At 41.3% G+C, this 19,956-nt stretch overlaps 1 protein-coding gene across 2 annotated transcripts in view; it reads right to left on the reverse strand.

The window, feature by feature from the left end:
* The window catches only part of ST8SIA5 (ST8 alpha-N-acetyl-neuraminide alpha-2,8-sialyltransferase 5), a 72,959-nt gene that overhangs the window by 21,858 nt on the left and 31,145 nt on the right, over positions 1–19,956 (reverse strand). Inside the window, exon 3 of one of the 2 annotated variants that reach the window (XM_068928086.1) lies at positions 10,483–10,590. The exons of the other annotated variant lie outside the window; for it this stretch is intronic. Within the exon in view, the coding sequence (XP_068784187.1) occupies positions 10,483–10,590 (108 nt within the window). The remainder of the gene's footprint in view (positions 1–10,482; positions 10,591–19,956) is intronic. 2 annotated transcript variants of the gene reach the window in all.

Below are 19,956 nucleotides of genomic sequence, written 5' to 3' on the forward strand. Positions count from 1 at the left end.
ATATGTTTACTTTTCCAGTTAAACCGCTCCACCTTAGCCATCAGACTGGGGTATAAAACACAACTGTAACAATTCATTGCTATGGACCAAAGGAAGCCCAGGCTGTCCAGTGAATTCAACGAGACTATACTTAAATGACGAAGAGGATTAAGGGTTTAAATTAAGCTCTGTAACAGCTTCAGCATTCACTATCATAAGTCTGATTCAAACCCAGTTCCTAAGAACTGCATAACCACACAGCAGTTATGGGCCTAATGAAGAAACACACGGTGAGGACCTGGGGGAAGGGGTATCATGACAGAGGCTAGACGAAGTTATCTTAACTGATCCTTTAAAATATCAGAATTCATGATCCTCTATCGACAAACTATCTTTTGAATTTTCAGTTAAAAGGGAAAATACAAGGTTCTCATTTTGGTTCTATTTAAACCATCTCATTGGAAATTTAATATTTTGATGTCATATTATTTTAAAATAACATTTTAAAACATGTTTGACCTCGATTTCTGCTCAGTTCCCAATATATAATCCTTAATTAGGCAAACATTGTTATTTTCCTTAGCAGCTCATGTTTATAGTCAATAACAAAATTTGGAGGGATTCAAACTTTGATCCATTCCGGAATACTGCTAGTCTCGATAAAGTAGTCACTAAAGGGGTAGCAGCAGCCATGTCCATAAGAGTTTGTCTGTAGCCTGTACGCTTTCTTCTCCTCCCACAATACTCATTTTTCTTACTCTGTTTTGTGGTATCCATTCTTTACCTCGGTTGCTTTGAGTGAGACAAGCCTGAGAGTCTGAATGTGCATGTTCTACACAATGATTAGAGGCAGGAATACATCCCTGTGCAACACTCAGCAGGTTACACACCACTCCTACCTCCTGGGGCTAAAGGTGGACAGCAATGGTAAACTAGCTTCATCCTAGCCTTCCACGTAACACTGTATTTCAGTACCCTATACGTCCCTCGGAGCAGATAAGAATGAAAAATCTAGATTAATCTTTATTTTTATCTTTCCTGTGGACCTCTGGGTCTGCTGCTAAGTTAGAGAACTGCAGCTCAGATGTCAAGCTGCACATGTTATCATGCAGGAATGCTGTAGCAGGGCAAAGCTGGCCTCAGTCAGTGGCACTGGAGACAAAGATGTCATTTTATGAAACACCTACGAAGTTTCCTGAGTCCCAAAGTTCCCTTTGATCATTGCCTATTTACCCAATCCACAAACCAAAAATAGAGAAGAAAAAGAATGTGCTCCCGGAGAGGCAGAAGGGTAAGAAGGAGGACTGCTTTTGAAACAGAGTTATTCCATTAGCCTACAGTTTAGAAAAGCACTGTCCTGCAAGTCATTAACTCTCACAAGTACCTCATCTCCTAAATAGCTCCAGCATTTCCAGCAGACTCACTGGGAGAGCTGAGTTCACGATTTGGCTCCTTGTGGAAGTACAAAGGGAGAACCACAAAACAAACCCAGATGACACCCTCCTGATGGGAAACCCACACACCTCCTTAGACAGAGGGGACACTGGCCGCACAGTCGCTGCCTGACTCCAGGGGACTCTCCACGGTGGGAGCTCTACTTGGTCTCCATGTTCATACGGTCATTTTCTCTGCAATGAGTAAGGAGAAGCTGCTACTTGCCGCAAGGTGAACTCGACTGAAGCTAACTCATCCTGAGCCACTGAATCACCATCATCTGGACTGTCATTCACAAGCCCTGAACCAGGTCTGAAGGATCCAGACTGACGCTATGCCGCCTTAGCACTAATGCTACTGATGGTGCAGCGCTTAGGTTGCAAGTGTTAATGACATGGCAATAGCATTAATCCATGAGACAGCATCTAATCAATAGATAGAAAAAAATCTGTTTTTCCCTTCCTTCTCCCTCAAGTATTCCTACTATTTATTTGCTTTCACATTTTCCCCGTGCTTCAGATACTGAAGTGGATTAGCAGAGGCAGCTCCCTGGAGCACTTGGCTGACCTCTTCCTCAGAATGCTTCACATTGTATTTTTCCAGGATGCAGGTTTCACACAGCACGAGGCTCTGACGCAAGGAATATGGGCCTCCCTCAAGCACTGCAGATGTCCTTTAAATCAAGCTCCTCCACTCAGCAAGGCCCACCACGCTCTCCCAGAAGCTCTCAGTCTCACCCACTCCCTGGGTTTTGAGTGCTGGTTCTGCCTGTTAACTCCCACTCTAAACCATGCAGTTCCCAGTGAATGAAGATACATTAGCCTGTCAGAAAGCCTAACTAGCACAAATGGAAACTGTCCTCCCCATAGTCTTCCTCAGTCTGTTTGATACTCAGCTAGGAAGTAAGGGCATAGTGCAGTTTATTTTGATTTATGCTATTGATTAGTGACAACTGACATTTCTGAGTATGCTACTCCTTTTGCTATGGAAAAGGTCTGCATTTCAGCTTTACAAGAATGACAGTCACATTTTATATCCATAATGCAAACAGTTGACATAGTAGCCCCAGAATTTCCTGTCCTGGTCTTGCCTTCCCCTCCCCCTGCTGAAATCTTCCCTTCCCCTGCTGAAACTTTTATCCCTCAAAGACCACAAGTTTACAGGAAAACATATCAAAACAGAAATTCATGATTCTTTACAAGAGGGAACACAACTGCAATTGAATCAGGACATAGTATGCATTTACACATAGGGAAACTGTATTTTCCAACAGAACTGGACACCGCATACAACCCACTGCTCCATCCATATGCTTCCTTACTCAGGAACCTTACAAGTGTACTAGAGTACAATCTCCCAAGCACGTGGGGATTCATACTCACCCAGCAGGGTCAGCACATGACAAAAAGGTGCCACATATCAAAGTCAGTTCCAATTTTCTAATCGATGGTGTTTTTCCATTATCAAATCCCTCCTCTTAACTTCATACAAGCTGCAAGTGCTGGGAGAGGATTCTTTCTTTATGACCCTCAGTACTGAATGCCCAGATGTGAAATGCTACTCACTCTGTAATTTTCCAGCTCTGACTAACTGAGACTTCTTTCTTGTCTAACCTTCACGTCTCCCATTACAATCTCACTTATAGCTGAGCAGCTTCCTGAGTTCACTAGTAAAAGGCAGATTTGGCTTCCTAGCACGCCCGCTACTGTAATTCTCAGGTCTTTGATCATCTGCAGTCATGTCACTCCTGCTTTGATCAAAAGTAAGATGTTCTTGATCATGCTGGATGAATTAAAAAGTTGGAGACTTCAATCCTGCCTTCAAGGGACACTTGGACTAGGGCACTAATTCATCTGATACATTGCAAAAAGCGTTAAAATATAATTGAGGGTAATTATCAGGCACCTTTCAAATGAGATGATAGTTTTCTCCTGCACAAACCACCTTCCTGTTTTGCTAGTTCCTGCGGTGACAGTTCTGCCCTGCTCGTGGTGAGGCCACAGCACTTAGGCTGCAAGAGAATAGAGTACTGCAGGAAGGATTCTGCCTCCCCTGCAGGAAAAACAAAGATCTTCCCAAAAATATACATTATCCTGTGACTAAAAAATAGGAAGAAATGAAGCAAGCCCTGCAGGGCTCTACTAAATACTTATTAAGAGAAAAGTCCAATTAGCAGAGCCTGCACTCATTAGTAAAGGCAGACCCACAGCCGGCCCCAAGTCTAGATTCACCTTCCCTACTCAGGAACCTTACAAGTGTACTAGAGTACAATCTTCCAAGCACATGGGGATTCACACTCACCCAGCAGGGTCAGCACATGACAAAAAGGTGCCACATATCAAAAAGATGGGAGGAGCACGCTGCAGCTACAGGGACTCTGGAAAACTCACCTAGAGCAGTGCAAACTAGGTGTTGACGTCATTGGAGAGCACGTTGAGTGAGAGGCCAAATCCTTCTAGCCTGTGCCTCTATTAATATTTCCATATGACATTAAGATCTACAACATTTGGCCAAAAGGTTGAGGAAGTTGGCCTCAGTGATTCTTTTTTTCCTCAAATTGTGCTTCATATGACTTAGCACGACATACGCTCCTAAGACTGTGTACATGTGCATTGATGTCGGTTAGAAGGCACTTAGGTACACTTCCCTGTTTGTCAGATAAAGATAACGAAGAAGCTAATTGAAAGTAAGTCTATGGTGGGCAGGAACTGGGACCCCAGACTTCTGTTCTCATTGACATTGCCCACACTTCAGGATTACCACTGAGAACAAGAGCAGCCTCTGACGTTAATGGACATCCAGTGACCTTTTATACCATACCTTGCAAAAGAAAACACCTGGGGATTTAACTGTTGTTAAATGAGATCCCCCTACTCCCAGAACTGGCTGATGAAGCAGAAATGTTTCATGGATTAATTTACACTTCTCTAGGGCTGTGACAGAAAAAAAACCCACATCATTGCTGCTTGTGCTGTTTCTGCAGTTTGAGAGCCTGTGTTGACTTGTCTACAGTAGGCTGGTACCTGAAGGACTGAAGAGAGACACTAGCTGCTGTGGGCATGGAGTGGGAGGCTGAAGAAGCTACAGTCTTCTTTATAGGAGTTGGTGAAATTATTTGACTAGTTCCTCCTAGAAAACAACAAATTTAAAAGGAGATAGATAGTTCGTATTCCTCCTGACTACCACACTGCTGATGCCAATGTCACTGGCATTAACTGATTTTAATCTTTTAACAAGAACAGCTCTAATATTACTAGGTCTCCATGATAAATTTGGATTTAAAATTTGGTGTTTAGGAAATACTAACGATTGTTGTAAAACTATGAATATAGTTGTGAATCCTTACCAAAGATAAGTGGTAACACTACTGATGATGAACAATAACTGTAACTGAGAGTGGAGGGTGACTGAATGTATTTGGAAACATGCAGAATTTGCAGAAATCAGATGTCCAACTGATCACAAACTTTCAGCATGTGGTTGTAGCTAAGAACAAAATGTGGCATTGAAAGTATAAAAATGAAAATATTAAGCAGGAGAAAATGGTGATACATTTCTCAATATATTACATGGTAAGGGCACTTCTGGATTACTGCATCCAGTTCTGGTATTCCAACTTTGAAAAGGGTTTGAAATACTGGGGAGAGTTAGGAAAGGACCTGCAAGAATGATTTGGATTCCAAAAAGTATGAGAGGCATACGAAGCTCAGTCTAAAAATATGGTGACTGAGTAGGGATACGCTACACCAGACAGCAATTCCTAGTGGCAGGAAGCTTTCCAATAAAGCAGAGCAAGGAAGAACAGTATCCAGTGTCTAGAAGCTGAAGATAGAAATAGGGTCTTTAGTTCAATCCTGTTTTTTTTCTTTCTAGAAGAACCAGAACAATCAAACAGAACTCAGGAGCTTGAACGGGGGCTCATGGTTCCCAGGAGATTTGCTCAAGAGGTTAAAATTTATTAATTCATGAACCTCCTAATCTTCTACCTAGGATATTCTGAAATGTTTGGCTAGATTTGTCTCCTTACGTTGTCAAGTATTTTTCTCTTTTTTTGGTAATAGATGGCATCAGATATGTCCTGACACCCAAACAAAGCAGTTTCCCAAGACTCCCTGTTATTTTCCAAATTAAAGATTTTACGTAAAACAACAGAAAATGCTTCCATTGACTACACCTAAATTCACAAGTTTGATCATCCACAGAAAAAGAGTAGCTTTTATACTTCTGTCCTTTAAAAGTCCTTCTTTGATAGCTCTACATTCCTCCCAAGTAACTTTTGATTAATCCATCTGTTAAATCTCAGAGATGTTCCTATTCTTGAGCTCTTATTTTGATCTAGTTGCACGACTTCACAGACAATTTACACATCTGTACAGTTAAGATGATAGCTGTGATGTCCTGAGGATATTTTTTCACCAGTACTATGAAAGCTCCTAGCAAATTGGCACTTGCTGCTTGCTGCCATTCTGATTTTGATCTCCTGACCTCCCATCTCAATACATGGATCATTTGGGACTGCTAGGCTCAGTTGCCCAGTATGCTTATCACAGTCATTAGCAGTGAGAATTGACCAAACATACACTCCTGCCAATGCAGAATTGTTCCCTCCTCGTCTGTCCGCTTTCTTGGGACCAAAGTCTCTCCAAAATTTCGGTCCAATATACTATCCAATACACCTCTACTCCAGTAGCTGTGAGTTTAACAGCAGCGCTAAAACAGAAACAGCTCTAGTGACAGAGCAAAGATCAGGCCACCTCCTGCAGTTTCTTCGCTTGTCTGGGACAGGCCCATCTTGCAGACCACACTCCTGAACCAAACAGATGTATCACCACAACCCCCTGTGCTTTCTGGGTCATCTCACACGCACATTGCCATGCATCTGCCTTTAGAAGTTTTCCCACTGCACAATGTGTTGCCCTCAGAACGATTATTGGATAGTACACTAAATCGAAATTTTGGAGATACTTTAGTCTTTCTTTTCTTTCAGGGTCACTGTATCAAACCAACATCAGCTCTTGTCACATGGCCATGGGGTAAGCTTCAGGGAGTCCTATTTTACTAACGTCATTTCAGAACTCCCCTGTTTTTAATATACTGCTGTTTGGCTGTTTTAATCAAGTCTATTCCCATCACTCTGATGGGAATAAGCCACTGATCTTGTTATCCATATGACCACCTGGGAGGCATAACAAAACACATGACAACACTTATACAGCAATAACATCTGAACAACACATTTTCTTTTTTCCATTGGAAGCAATGGCTTTTTTTTTCATGGTTCTCAAGATTTTAGCATCTTCGTATTGGGAGTTCAGAACTGTGAGCTAAGGAACAACCTCAACTACCGTCCTGGCCAATGAGGTTTGAAGGCTCAAACCCTTCCCTCTTGGAAAAAGTATATAACATGAATCCAATTGATTAGATATTCTATTTTGTTGCCACTGGGGATAAAGCTCCAGTTTTGTCACACTGATGAACTGAATGTACAAATTAACAGGCCCAAGAGTATAAAGCTTATTTCTTTGCTCACCCATCTAAGGCTTTTGCAGTCTCACAAGATCTTCACCTCAGGTGAACTGAAGATGGTTGAGAACATAACCCAACCAATATGCTGGATAGATCATCACACCATTAAGACAGCTTCTTGGCATATTATCCCAGTAAATTACAAAACATATTAAAAGGAGAACAGAGAATAGGAAATCAGAGGTCTAGGAAACAGCTTCATATTTTACTTAGCATAACCAGCACCACATAGAACTTTTTACTTGATTCCCTGCAAGGGTGTTCTAAGATTCCTAAGGCTTTGCACAAGATACAGAGCAAAAGGTAGAAATCTGAGCAATAGCAGTGGAAAGCAATGGCTGATGCATAACCAGCAAAAATAGGGCAGTGTGAGATGAAGAACAACTTGCCGAAACTGCATCTGAGCAATATTACATTGTTTCTGATGGAGGATAGCAGTATTTCAAACAGTCTGTAGTTACCATCTAGTCCTTTTTCAGTTGAAAGTATACATTCACAGTCAGCCAGGTCACCTGACAGCTTTGGAGCACGGCTGAATGTTTCATTAAGTATGTTTTACTGATTGCAAGTATTCACAACTTTGTCACTTCTTGTAAGACCTCTGTTAATGCAATATACACAAAAATGAAGCTTTTGATGCCCCAAAAGCTTCAGCAAATATAGAGCACTGTGGGACATCTCCCCACATTAGCTGCCACAAACAACCTACCTACCTTACCACGCTCTCAGTTCTATGAAATACTGAGCCAAGCTTATTAGATTAGATTTTATGTCTATGGACTGGTCCTAGGAATCTAAAGAACTGGCTAATGCACTGGGATGAAACCCCTTGGTTAGCTTAGTTTTTCTGGCACAGGGGATTTGTCTGCTGTCAGAGTAAGGCTTGCTGTCTGAAGCTGTGTTATGAACTCCCCTGGACAGTAAAAAACACTCCAATTGCAAGCCATGGTTCAACTTCGTACACTAGTCAAGGTCTGAATCAGTTCCTACTGAAGTCAATGGGAAAGCCTTCCTTCACTTTAACGGATGTTCAATCATGCATAGGTGTTACTGTAACCATCTCTTGAGTTTTCAGTTGCAGAAGACTTCTGTATTAGAGGATTACTTAGATAACATGAAGTTCTTCACTTAATGTGCTATTTGATCCTCTCTGTGCAAAGGTTAATCTTCACTGTTCATTGGTTTTGATATGGCCACTATTCTTGTGAAGTCTGACTCTCGCAACTCTCACAATTTCTAATGCGTTTATTCACTCAGTATGCCTTTTACTTAGAAGTACTACATTTTCATCTAATAAATCACTCTGATCTTACAGAACGAGTTGTCAGTGTCTCAGCAGAATACATCAAGTTACATAGTTAAAAAAGAAATAGTTGTTACAGAATATACATGGGTAAATAGTATACATGTATGACTAAACATGTTTCCATATAAATGTAAATTTATAAATGATTCAAACTAACGAAATGCTTACCAGTTCAGTGCTAAGTTATATATCTAAAAAGCCTAATAATATCTATTTCCATTAGTGTCTTTAAGCGTCAAACCTCTTACAAGGAGGAGATAACACATGATAAACTGCAGAGCCATGCAATGAAAGGTATTTACTGTGCATATGCTGACATATAGTTAGTTTTGTGCTCTTTAGACATGTCTCTGGAGACCTGTAAACATATACAAATAAAATCAGGTCAGTAAAATTTAGGTTGCAAGTTTCCCATTTGCTGGAAATAATTATTCATTAGGGGAAGGTTTGTTTTCAACTGGTATCAACAGTTTGGAGCTGGATGTTAGATTAACACCCTCAGGAGATGTCTAGTGATAACATAGTAAGAAAAGTGATCAAAGGTGAACCGTAAACACAGTTTATGACATAGCCTTGCAGTTATTCACCACACAGCCTCAGCACCACATGGATACAGTTCTTTCTTATTTTCCTGTATGCTCAGCTTACAGACATCATATAGTATGCAAATAATAATCTGTAACACACTTACGTGCAATATCTGTTGCAGCTAGAGTTACCCCTAACCCCACATCCCCATCTTTCAGCTCCACAGTCATTAACATGACACTAACTTTGAAATTTGCGTCTTTATATTCATGTTATCACCTTTCAAATTTATACTTGAATTGTGTGGTTAGAGCCTATTTTGTATAAAAAGCACCTGCACCCTGAACCTCTTACTCTTTGAAAGGGTTAAATAGATTGAGAATAGTACTGCAGTTCAGTGCTTCATAACTCGTATGTACCTTGCAGTCAGGGGTTTTGTCTCCTCCCTGCACTGAATGACAGTTCAATTGTCTCTATCAAGGGTGCCTAGAGGGAGGAATCCATATTTATTAATTCTCTTATCTCAGCAAGACAATATCTCTTTTTTTTGGCACATTCCGTTTTCTTATATGTCAAGTGCCCAAACTCAAGATTTGAATACACAGACTACAGATGCATACACAAATGAGGCAACAAAAGTAGTGACACATAGATAGAGAGAGAGAACCATTTTTCCCTTGCTCCGGGCTAAAACTGCAGCTAAGCTGGTTCTTTTCATAAAGCATCCTTGACTAGCTAAACCAATTGAGTGGCGGGTAGCAGTGATAGAGGATCGCATTACAGCGAAGAGCTGTAACAGAAACTGCAGCGCTACTGCAGTTCAGTGAGACTGTATGATTTTTGGCAGGTCAGATTCTGTACTTCCGCTTGCCTTTGAAATACTATCAGCACCACAGCTGTAGTGGCATATGGTTACCAAAAATACTGTGATGGTATCACTAATAAAAAACAAAATTTATCCAGAGAAAGCTGTACTTATAAATAAGTAATAAATGTCAGTTTCTTTTCTTATAATTATTTTATTTTTTCTTTGGCTTAGAGCCTCTCTAAGGTTTCCCTGCTATTTATTGCACTTAACTGCACATGACTCAGGATCTTTAACTTCAAGTCAATAGGGACTGTGAGTACTATGCGTTGAAAGGTACTTTTTAAACCATCCACAGCAAGACTTCCCCTTAAGTTGTTCTGTATTAAAGAAACCTTTGCTCTTCAAGACAAACATGCTGGAGTGTGCCCTATGCCAAAGCTGCTAATAAGACAGTCTTCTCAGCAGGGAAATTTTCTAAAACCGAGGTTCCAAGAATACAGCCTAAATATGAGCCCCATGTCTGTAAGCAGATTTGTGCCAATGGCCCGTGACATCCACGGAGCTCTTTAGGTATACCACAGCTTACCCAGCTGACCGTAACCACAGCCAGTTTCCCCACTATACACATGGAGTTTCCTGAGCTTTCAGATACTTGTCAATCAAAAGAGTCTTACTACAAATTACTAAGTACAAAAAGTGCAACAGCACATCAGTGCCTCCTATAACCTTTTCAGAACAGCATAAATAAAGGAAGCACTCTGGTCTTTTCTTACTCGAATATTTTCCCCTCCTAGGCACTGGAAGGATTTCAAGTGAAATGATGTTTTTTTAGAATACATATTCTCTCATAAATGAAGCCTAGGGCCAGATTCTCTGTAGTCATTCCCTTGGGTGTTAGTACCTGGTGCCTGTGCCACTGCCACTCTTCACTGCTCCGTCATCGGTGAAATTAATGGTGCCGGTCCAATTTGCCAATTCCTCTCCATTCTGCCAGCTAAACTGCAGCCCTCTAGCAAGAAAATGAGGCAGTTGATATTTGATATCATTCATTAGGTTAACTCTTTCAGCATGAGTTCTTATGTCTTTTTTCTTAACACAGTGGTATGACACATTCACCAAAATCAATAAAAGGATATCAAGAACCACAGGTCTTACTACTGAAAACAATTAACTTTCATTCCTCAGAGCCAAATTCTGCAAGTCCTTGGCTGCAAACAGCATCAGCCTCCCCATCCAAATTAGAAGGTCAGTAATCATATGTGCTCATTGGCAACATATATATGCATGGCATAAGGTGGAAATTTCATTCCCAGAAACATAAGCACAAAAAGCTGGACACAATATGAAAAACTGCAGTGGATCCACAGGGCCAAAGAGGAAAACCCCCAAACTTTAATTTTACAAGTACAGTTGTTCTCAAAGGGTGGTGGGGACTGGGTCTTTCCTCTGATTTGTTGGCCATGATAGCAAAAGACTTGTCATTATTTCTGATATTTGATGACTTGTCCAAGTCACACGACACTAATTCTTCTCTCCGTTTCGGAAGATGATATTTTTTAAGCAAATGTGTAACACAGTCATCACTAGTCCCTGTCTTCCAAACTTTCACAAACCCACCGAAAAGTTCTGCGGGGCCTGCAGTCTTCTGGCAACTACCAACTCTAGTTAGGTAGGAATCTCACATATATTTTAAAAAGCGAGGTCTGAAGAAATGTTTGATACTAAGAGCCAAATCCTTCCTTTAGCTCAGAAGTCAAAGAAAAAGAATCTTGCAGATTGTTATTTTTAATCTTCTCCATTTTAGCCCAATTTCATGATTTTAGAAGCTTGGCAGCTAAGTTGTGAACATTTGGTGCTGCCAATGCTGAAAGTTAACGTCCTGGCTGGGCTGTGTGGGGACAGCCAGGAAGCGATCCGCCAGCCCACTCTGCCCGAAATGAAGGGCATCCAGGTTCCGGCCAGGTTTCTTGGTCAACAGGCTGTTTACAAGGACTAGAGCATCTCTCAGACCATCTCCTAGCTCTAGTCAAATTGGCAGCAGTTATCTGTACAGGAAATTAAGTAGGAAAGGCCTGTGGCATTAAAACAGGGCCTCTCTGCTTCCTGCAGCAGAAAAGGGGAGTAGCTTTAAATGGCTCTGAAAACATATGGTAGGAGCTTATTTGTACTGTATTGCGGAAATGTGTGCGCGCAGTATTTCCTTGTTGCCACAGTCATTTTAACACATTTGTAAATCCCAGTTGGCCTGGGGATTTACATCACCTTATCTAACTTTAGCTGTTTGGCTGGTATCTGCAATGCAGGCATGTCTACCCGAGCTAATTGTCTTGGTTCTTAAAACCCGGCAGAGAGTGGCTCAGTGCAGTCAGTGCAGCTTAGGGAAAGATATACCTGATCAAAGGCTGGCCCCTACTCTAGGAGGAGCTGATCCACCCCTTAAATTCTCTTGACTATACTGACTAGGCCTCCATCAGCAGTACAGGGAGCCTGGAGTGGCTTGAGGTGTGGGCACACGTTAGACAGAAGCATCCCACCACCTAGGTGAAGTGCAAGGCATGCCACCACAAATGTCCTCTTCCCTCCTGAAAACTATGTATTTTGAAAGAATTTCTGAAGATTACTCTTGCATGTTTTGTGCCTTTTAATCTTTTTGTTAGGTTGTTTTTTATTGAAAATAGACTTTTGGGGAAAAGCATTTTGGGGGGGTGAAGGAATTCTGAAAGTGGTAGGGAGTCATTTAAACACTCAGAACTGAAGAGCATGAAGGACTGGCCTCCAAAACTGCTTCCTTGCCTGCTAAGCTGTTAATCACCTCAAGAGCTGAGAGAAAAGCACTATGAAATGTTGAAAAAGCTTCCTCTGAACCTTTCAAATGCATTTTCATTTCCTGCATTTTCCCCAACTTTCAAATTCTGCTTTTTCAGAAAAAATGTTTTAAGTATAAAAACATGAACAATTCAAAACAAAGGTCCTTTTTTTCACTCATAGAAGATCCATTATGACTCCCTCTTAGTTAAATACATGAATGCAATTCCCCTGCTTTCCAGAAGATCAGGCGAGATACAGAACACATGGAAGAGACTATGCTGATTACTATAAGCAAAATGAGATGATACTGCACGCTTAGAGCTTGCCTTCAGTTTGGAAAGAGCTACCTTGGTGATCAACTTAGAGGATCAGATCAAACACAAAAAATATAACAAGCAAAGACTTTTTCTTCAGCCTCTCCTGAGATTTAAATTATCATCCGGAAGGATCTATCTCCTTCCACCGACTATAAGGTTTAGGCGCAATGGCCAGGGAGTCCCTTACGTTCCACTTGCCTCTGACTGTTCCTATCAGCTGAGGTTGCCCAAGGTGACTACTTCTGAGTAGACCATTGGTGTGAAGAAAGTATGAGAAAATTCTCACTTTAATGAAGACACCTTCACTTGTAGCCTTGTTGAAATAAACACTTATTCTATTCTATGTACCACACAGTTGTTAGAGAGGGGAATGCATTTTTCTGCTGCTCTTTATGACCCTGATGGAAAAGTGTTTCATTTCAATGTGCATGTCCTTTTAAAAGGTATCTAAAGGCATGCCCTTGAAAATATGTTTTCACTGCTAAAGGTAGCAGTGAATGATACATGAGAAGAAATAGTAGAATTGTGGGAAAAACAAGTTTGAATTGGACTCTTTAGTTGCATCTAAATTAGCAATTTTAGCCTTGGATACTTACTTGCAAACTGAAATAGAGAGCAGTAACCTAGATATGTAGCTGATACTGGTGTGTCCTTCAGAGTTGAACTCTCCTAAAACACAGACAATATTCTGGCAGATGAAGAATTAATACATGCGGTAAAGTTCCTTCCCTTGTACATCTCTACTCCGCAAGTAACAGCTGGAAGCAAAGCTAAGCAAGTGCTCAAAGGCGGAGGGGAGAATCTGTTCATAAAGCAAAAGAAATGCTAAACTCATTCTTTAATGCCCTCCTCTCATCAAGCCTTTTTTGGAATACAGTGTACTGCAGATGAGGAACCCAGTTGAAAGGAGGACATGCATTTTGGGTAAGATCCAGGAGGAGATCAGGAAGACTAATGCTGAGGAATGGTAGATATGTCTTATGAGGAACAGCTTAAAATACTTAGCTTTGAAATGGCAGAATGGGGGGATCTAATTAAGGTACAAAAATATCTAATGAGGGCAAGCAGGGGTCTGGGTATGAACCTTCTCCCCCTCTGTGGTAAAGACAAATCGAAAGGCTGTGGGCTGAGCTTAGGGTCAGTAGCAAGCAAATGATCCTGAACCGAGCAGAGAAAGGTGACTATATGGTGCTTTCCTTCTGACAAACAGGAACTCAGGAGTTTAACACCACGTGGACTTAGGGCACAAAACACATCACAGAAAAAACATTACACTGCTCATAGGACTTGTGTCTCTCACTAAGAGTCTGCAGGACTGGGCCCAAGCTGCTGTACTGCATTTTCTGGAGCAACGGTACAATAAACTTATTCCTCCTGCTAAGAACAACCCCCAGAAATAATGGTTTGTAGTGTTAGAACTGAGTAGAAATTGAGGATGAGTCATCTGAAAACACTGACCTGAATTAATTCGCTTCCTAACAAGATTACTGAGAGTTTTACCATTGATTTCAGTCAGCCTTGCTTTAGGAGATTTCAAGTTAAAAAATATGGAATTTGCTAATCCTCTCAGTTGTGAGGGAGACCTTGCAACTGTTAGTGCTCATAAATGCTGTCTGTGCAAATCTGTAAACAGCTTGAGAAAATAGATTGGAGATGTGAACTGCTCCACCAGTATATTTCTTTGGGATATGATGGTAGTTAAAATCTAGCACATTCACTCTCAGTACTACCTTACATTTTAATAGGCAGACAAAGAAGAAGTAAATTAAGCTTCTGTGAATAAGAATTGCAATAGGAAAGCACATGCAGCATGGAAACATGGAGAAGGAAGAGAGAAGGAAGCAGGACAGAGAAGAGAGTAAAAAAAGTTAAAAGAGGGGGAGAAAGGAACTGAAGATAGATGTACTGGTCATACATAATTTGGACAGTTCATGTCAAATAATCAAAAAAAAAAAAAGAAAAAGCTTGGGATCATTACCCGTGTTTGACGGTGGAACTGGGCCATTTGCTCAACTTGTCCTAATGTCATTTCCTTCTCAAATTAGCATGATTCCCCAATGCATGATGCTGATGATGACAGGGGAAGTCTTTACCAAAGATATAATAACCAGAAACACTCTTACGTCAGAGATGCTTGTTTTGCCCATTGACTTTGAGCAAATTTCTCATCGGGGGAGCTCTGCTGTGGGCAAAAGGAGTACTTACATACTGGCTTATAGACATCATTAATCATAGGGCTTACCCCTAACAAATATGAGTATAAACACTCTTGCGCTAGCAAACTCCCTAAGTTGGATGTCTTAGCAATAAAGAGCTGCAGTTTCAAGTAAATTCCAAAGCAGTATTTTGATCCTAATTGGTAGCTCTACATGTTGAATCAGCGTGTGGTCAAATAAACACTGGCATAATGTGAGGATAGCGGGAGGCAGTGAAAAAGAACCAGAAAATTAACAAAGCAGCAACGATTCCGAAGGGCTTGTCAAGAGTGGCTGTCAAGAAGTAGCAGGAAGCAAAACAAAAAGCCTGTTGCCGTAATCCAAACAAGAAACAACTCCTGTACAAGCGGAGGTTTTAATAGCAGAGAATGTCAAACAATTATGGGGTTTTTGAACTATTAAACAGACAAGAATGAACAAGTGCATAGACTGCAGCAAGAAGCTCAGGAGCTGTGCCACTGCCGTATCATGGAGATCCCACCTGAGGGGCATCTCATTGCCTTTCTGAAAATTCATCTCAAACAAGAAGGAATGGTTCTTATATGGGAGGTATTCTACAGTCAGTAAATGGAGAAGACCCAAAAGACTTCAGGTATTTGCTGGCATCCTGTCTGGGCTCTAACCAGACAGCAGGCCATGATCATGCATGCTGCAGATTTTTTTTCAGGAAAGACCTACATGCTTTCAAGGCGTAAGAGCAGACTGGGGCAAGTGGCTGAATAACACAACAATCAGCACCTATGTGTAATGAGGACTGAATGGCAACAGGGGCATCACACAGATGGGCATGGAAGAGCACGTTTCCCTCCAATGCCAACCTGTTCCCCAAAACCGCCAGCTCCTCTTCTTTTATCCCAGCCAGTAGGTTATTTCCACTCATCTTTCAAGCCAATACCACCCCCATCCTGCATCTACCAGAGGCAGGCTGAATAAACCCAAAGGAAAGCAAAAATGGACACCAAACAATGTCATTTTGTATCTGTGAAGCAAAGCCAAAATCTAACTCAGGTTGCTGGACCGACAGATGGTCAGACGAGGGGAAGCAGAGGAGTCTATGGGCTCCTTTTCTTATAGGGTAAAAGGAGGATAAGAATTCCCCCAAGAGCAAGACAAATTTCTGCATTTTCCTTCTGAACTCTATCTCCTGTTTGTCTTCACTTTCTCTGCTCTTTCTTTTTGGTAATTCTCATATTTCTTGCCTATGTGCCTAGCTATATTCCTAGCAGAGAGGCCAGCAGGAGAAGATGACAGTAAGCCCAGCTTTTCTGACTCTGGCTCCTGTTCCAACTGTAAGTTAACAGTATCTACATTAATTATATACACACTGTTAATAATGTAATAACTACATTTCTACTGGCCCAGTCATGGTAGTGTGGACTGTTACACGCTACCCAAACACAGAAGCCGTATGCATCCCCTGCTCTGAAGAGCAGACAGCCTAGGCCATGCACTGGCTTCCTGAAGTCAGTGGAAAATCACCTACTTCCGCTGTACGTCTGTTTCCCTCTTTCATCGTTCTTGTGCTCTTGAGAGGAAGAACTAAAGACTTGCATGTTAATGACCATGAAATGGAAAGTCCCTAGATTATAGTCCCTAGACTATAACAGCGATGTCACAGAGGTATGGGAAAGTCATATGGTTAATCTAGCTGAAGATCCAGTTTCTTCTTTCTGCAAAATAAGGAGAATATGACTCATTCGGTCCATAGGGTGCATGGAAAATAAAACAGTAACTGTAGTATGCATGAATGACCTGCAAATGAGAGCCATCAAAAACACTTACTAAAGTGGACCAGAGACAACAAGGAGATTGGATAAGAAAGGGGAATTTCAGGAATCTGCAATGTAACAGGCTGATACACAAGTCAAGGATAGGAGCTGATGGAAATAACAGCAAGTGGAGTTTGGGAGAAAAACGGGGATCCTGATGTGTTTGCTGCAGGAACGGCAAGCTTATTTAAACTGAGGTTGAAAAGATTTCAGAGTGGCTTGAAAATGTTTTAATTCCTAGATGTTAAGGGGTAAAGTATCCACTAAGTAGCATTGAGATCTTGCCACCCAACCAGAACCAGCAGGGTCAAGGCAGACTAGCCTTTGTGTCCAAAAATTCCCCTTTGCTGACAAAAGAGCTAGACTCAGTAACTCAAGATAGTGAAGCTAGACGATGGGTCAAAGATACACGCTTACTTTAATAGTTTATCGTGGCTTTGAAAAATTCAATCCATTTTTAAATAAATACTCAAGGCACAGCAATCTAGAAAGATATGGAAGAAAGAAATGCATGTGTGCCTGTAACAGTCCGGGTCCAGGTTCACCTGTGCTGTAATGGCAGCAGCAAAGTGTGTGAATTGGCCTCTTTCAGTGGAGAATCCATGGGCTTAATCCTGCCACACACAGCATGAAGAAAGAGATCAAACGTTTCTGGGACTGACTTATGTACTTGAGCAGGACGCTCTCATATGTGAGTATGTACGCTCTTATGTGAGCACGTATGCCAACACAGGCTATTACGTGAGTTGATCAATAAAACTCATGTTTGCATTCAATGGAAGCAGATTTGAGTCTGACCCATCCAGTTACTGATCTCTCCAGTAACATGAGCAAAACGCCAATTTTAGTCTGGATACATACACGTGAATATTTCTGCTTGCTGCATTAATAGAGACCAATCAGTTACGAAATCTTTGCTTCAGTGATCTATGGCTGTGATGTCTGTAGTTGCACAGGTGGCCTAATGACCGTACAAGCTGAGTAACTGATGAGTTGATTCCTTGTTATCTTACTGGGAGAAGATCATTAAAAAAGGTTTTGAAAATATATGAAATCATGAGGGAGAGCAGGACTGGTATCTTCACAATGAAAGGAAAAAATAAAACAATATGGGCCCCATGAAAAGTAAAACATGGATGGAGAATGCTAGAAATGAACACATCTGGTTCATCACACATTGGGTTAAACACTATCACACCGGAGATAAGCTTGGCCCTATGTGTTAGAGGGAAATGGTAGTAATAAAGCGGTGGAGGAGTCTGTTTTGACTAGCACATAAAGCAAAATTGGAAACATGGGTGGGAAGCTTCTGGATTATAACCACTATTATACAGAAAAAAAGGTTTTCTTTCATGTAGCACATTTCACATTTAGGATAAACCCTGTTTCAGATATTCATGTAGACCTTCTGAAAAAAAACTTAATTCAAAATAACTTCCCAAGAAAGATAAAAAAAGATCCAACATTAACATTCAACTCATCTGCTTACAGTGGAAGAAGTATTGACCAGGGCTCCAAGGACATCAAAGGATACCTTTCAAAACAATATAAATTTTTCCTTTCTGGCCTGTGGCTGGAAGATAAATGTCTGAGGAGAAATAGCTAATCAGCTTGGATTCATTTTGTAATAATTATTACTAATTAAACTATTACTTGTAAAAAGTAAGAGAAACACAAACTCCACAACAGAATCAGTTGACAGTGAGGAAGGTTGTGAACTTTTCTAGAAGAAAGGCCAACCAAGCTGCAAGCACACTGACAGACACAGGAAATCCTAAATATTTTAAGATACTCGCAAATTCTGTCAACATTTGAGACAATAGATAAGTGCAAAGATACCTGACCCAGCGTGGGTACCGCAGGCAGTCTTACCACGCCATTAGAGATCTGACTGAACCAATTGTTTTGCATCTCATGTTTCCAAAACTAATATATTTAGAACCGGATCAAGCATGCTTACGCTGCACTATATTCTGCAGTGTGAACATACCCTAGGAGCCCCAATTGCCCAGAGGATCCGTGCTGAAGAGGATGAGCAAAACGCCATTGAGAGTCAATGCGTCTATACTCAATATTCACTGCAGGAGTGGGCAACATTCCCTCCCTCCATGCATAGAAGCGGAAGGCACGATCTCACCCGGCCATGTGTGTATGCCCTCCAAGCAGCTGACTGGAGAACTGGGACTGTGAAAATTGTAGCCTTCACTATATTTGTTCTCATGGAAAGTGCCGTGAAACTACTAGTGACTGAGATTGCTTTTTCAGGTTTTCACCGTGAGAACTAAAGCATAAAACTAAACCAAAGAGGAGACGGAAGGGCAGCGACTACCTGCCAGGCCAATGAAGAAGCAGAATGGATGCATGCAACTGAGGGCAAGGACACCTCAAAGAAATGGGAGGTTGACTCCACAATTTGCCTGAGGGAGACACGGACTGCTGAGCAATGAATACACTTGAATTAAAAAAAAAAGAACGGAAATGAAAAAGCAATCAAGGGCAAGAACAAGGCACAGTGAAAGTAGGAAAATGCAAAGCTTTGCATAACGATTAGGTCTGGACAGAATTCGGAGAGTGTAAGAACGACCAGGAAACTCAAATCAGGTCAAGAATAAAAGACTGAACTACCAGGACATCTGTAAGAGTAGCCATGGAGGCGAGCGCTCACAGCTAAAGCCGTGGGGGATGCACGTGTAGCAGAACTCAAAATCCCAGGGTTCAGACAGCAGAGAAACAAGAGGAACGGAGATGCATACCAAGGCATCCCACCCAACCCAGCAGAGGGGGTTAGATCCCCAAGAAAAGCATACCCAAAAGCCAGTATGCTGAACAACGAGCCAGCTGAGAAAGTCAATGGAAAATTATGAGAAAGGTGACTTTTACTTTCCACTCCACTCAGAGAATTAGGGTTCTTCCTCAGATACCTACTTATGCTTCTCTATGAGCCTTCCTCTCCAGCACTTAAATTCATAAAATATTATACTAAGGGGAGGGCCTTGAGAGGAACAGAACAGCGGCAGGCAAGCACCATGGATTAGACAGGATTTATGGATTTGGCTTTCCTCAAATGTAGGTAACGCTGAATTTCATACCTGCTCTCGTACAAGGAGGGCAAGCATCTATATTTTTTTAAACAAGATAAAAAATAGATGCCAAGTTATAACAGAGATGCTTTTGAAATCAATGTCACAGGCTTTAAATGAATTTGGATGGAAGGGGGTTGATTTACAAGTTTTGAATGATGAATGTCGGCAGAGCTTGACCATTA

This window comes from Struthio camelus, chromosome Z (assembly GCF_040807025.1).
Source record: "Struthio camelus isolate bStrCam1 chromosome Z, bStrCam1.hap1, whole genome shotgun sequence".
NCBI classification, from domain to species: Eukaryota; Metazoa; Chordata; class Aves; order Struthioniformes; family Struthionidae; genus Struthio; species Struthio camelus.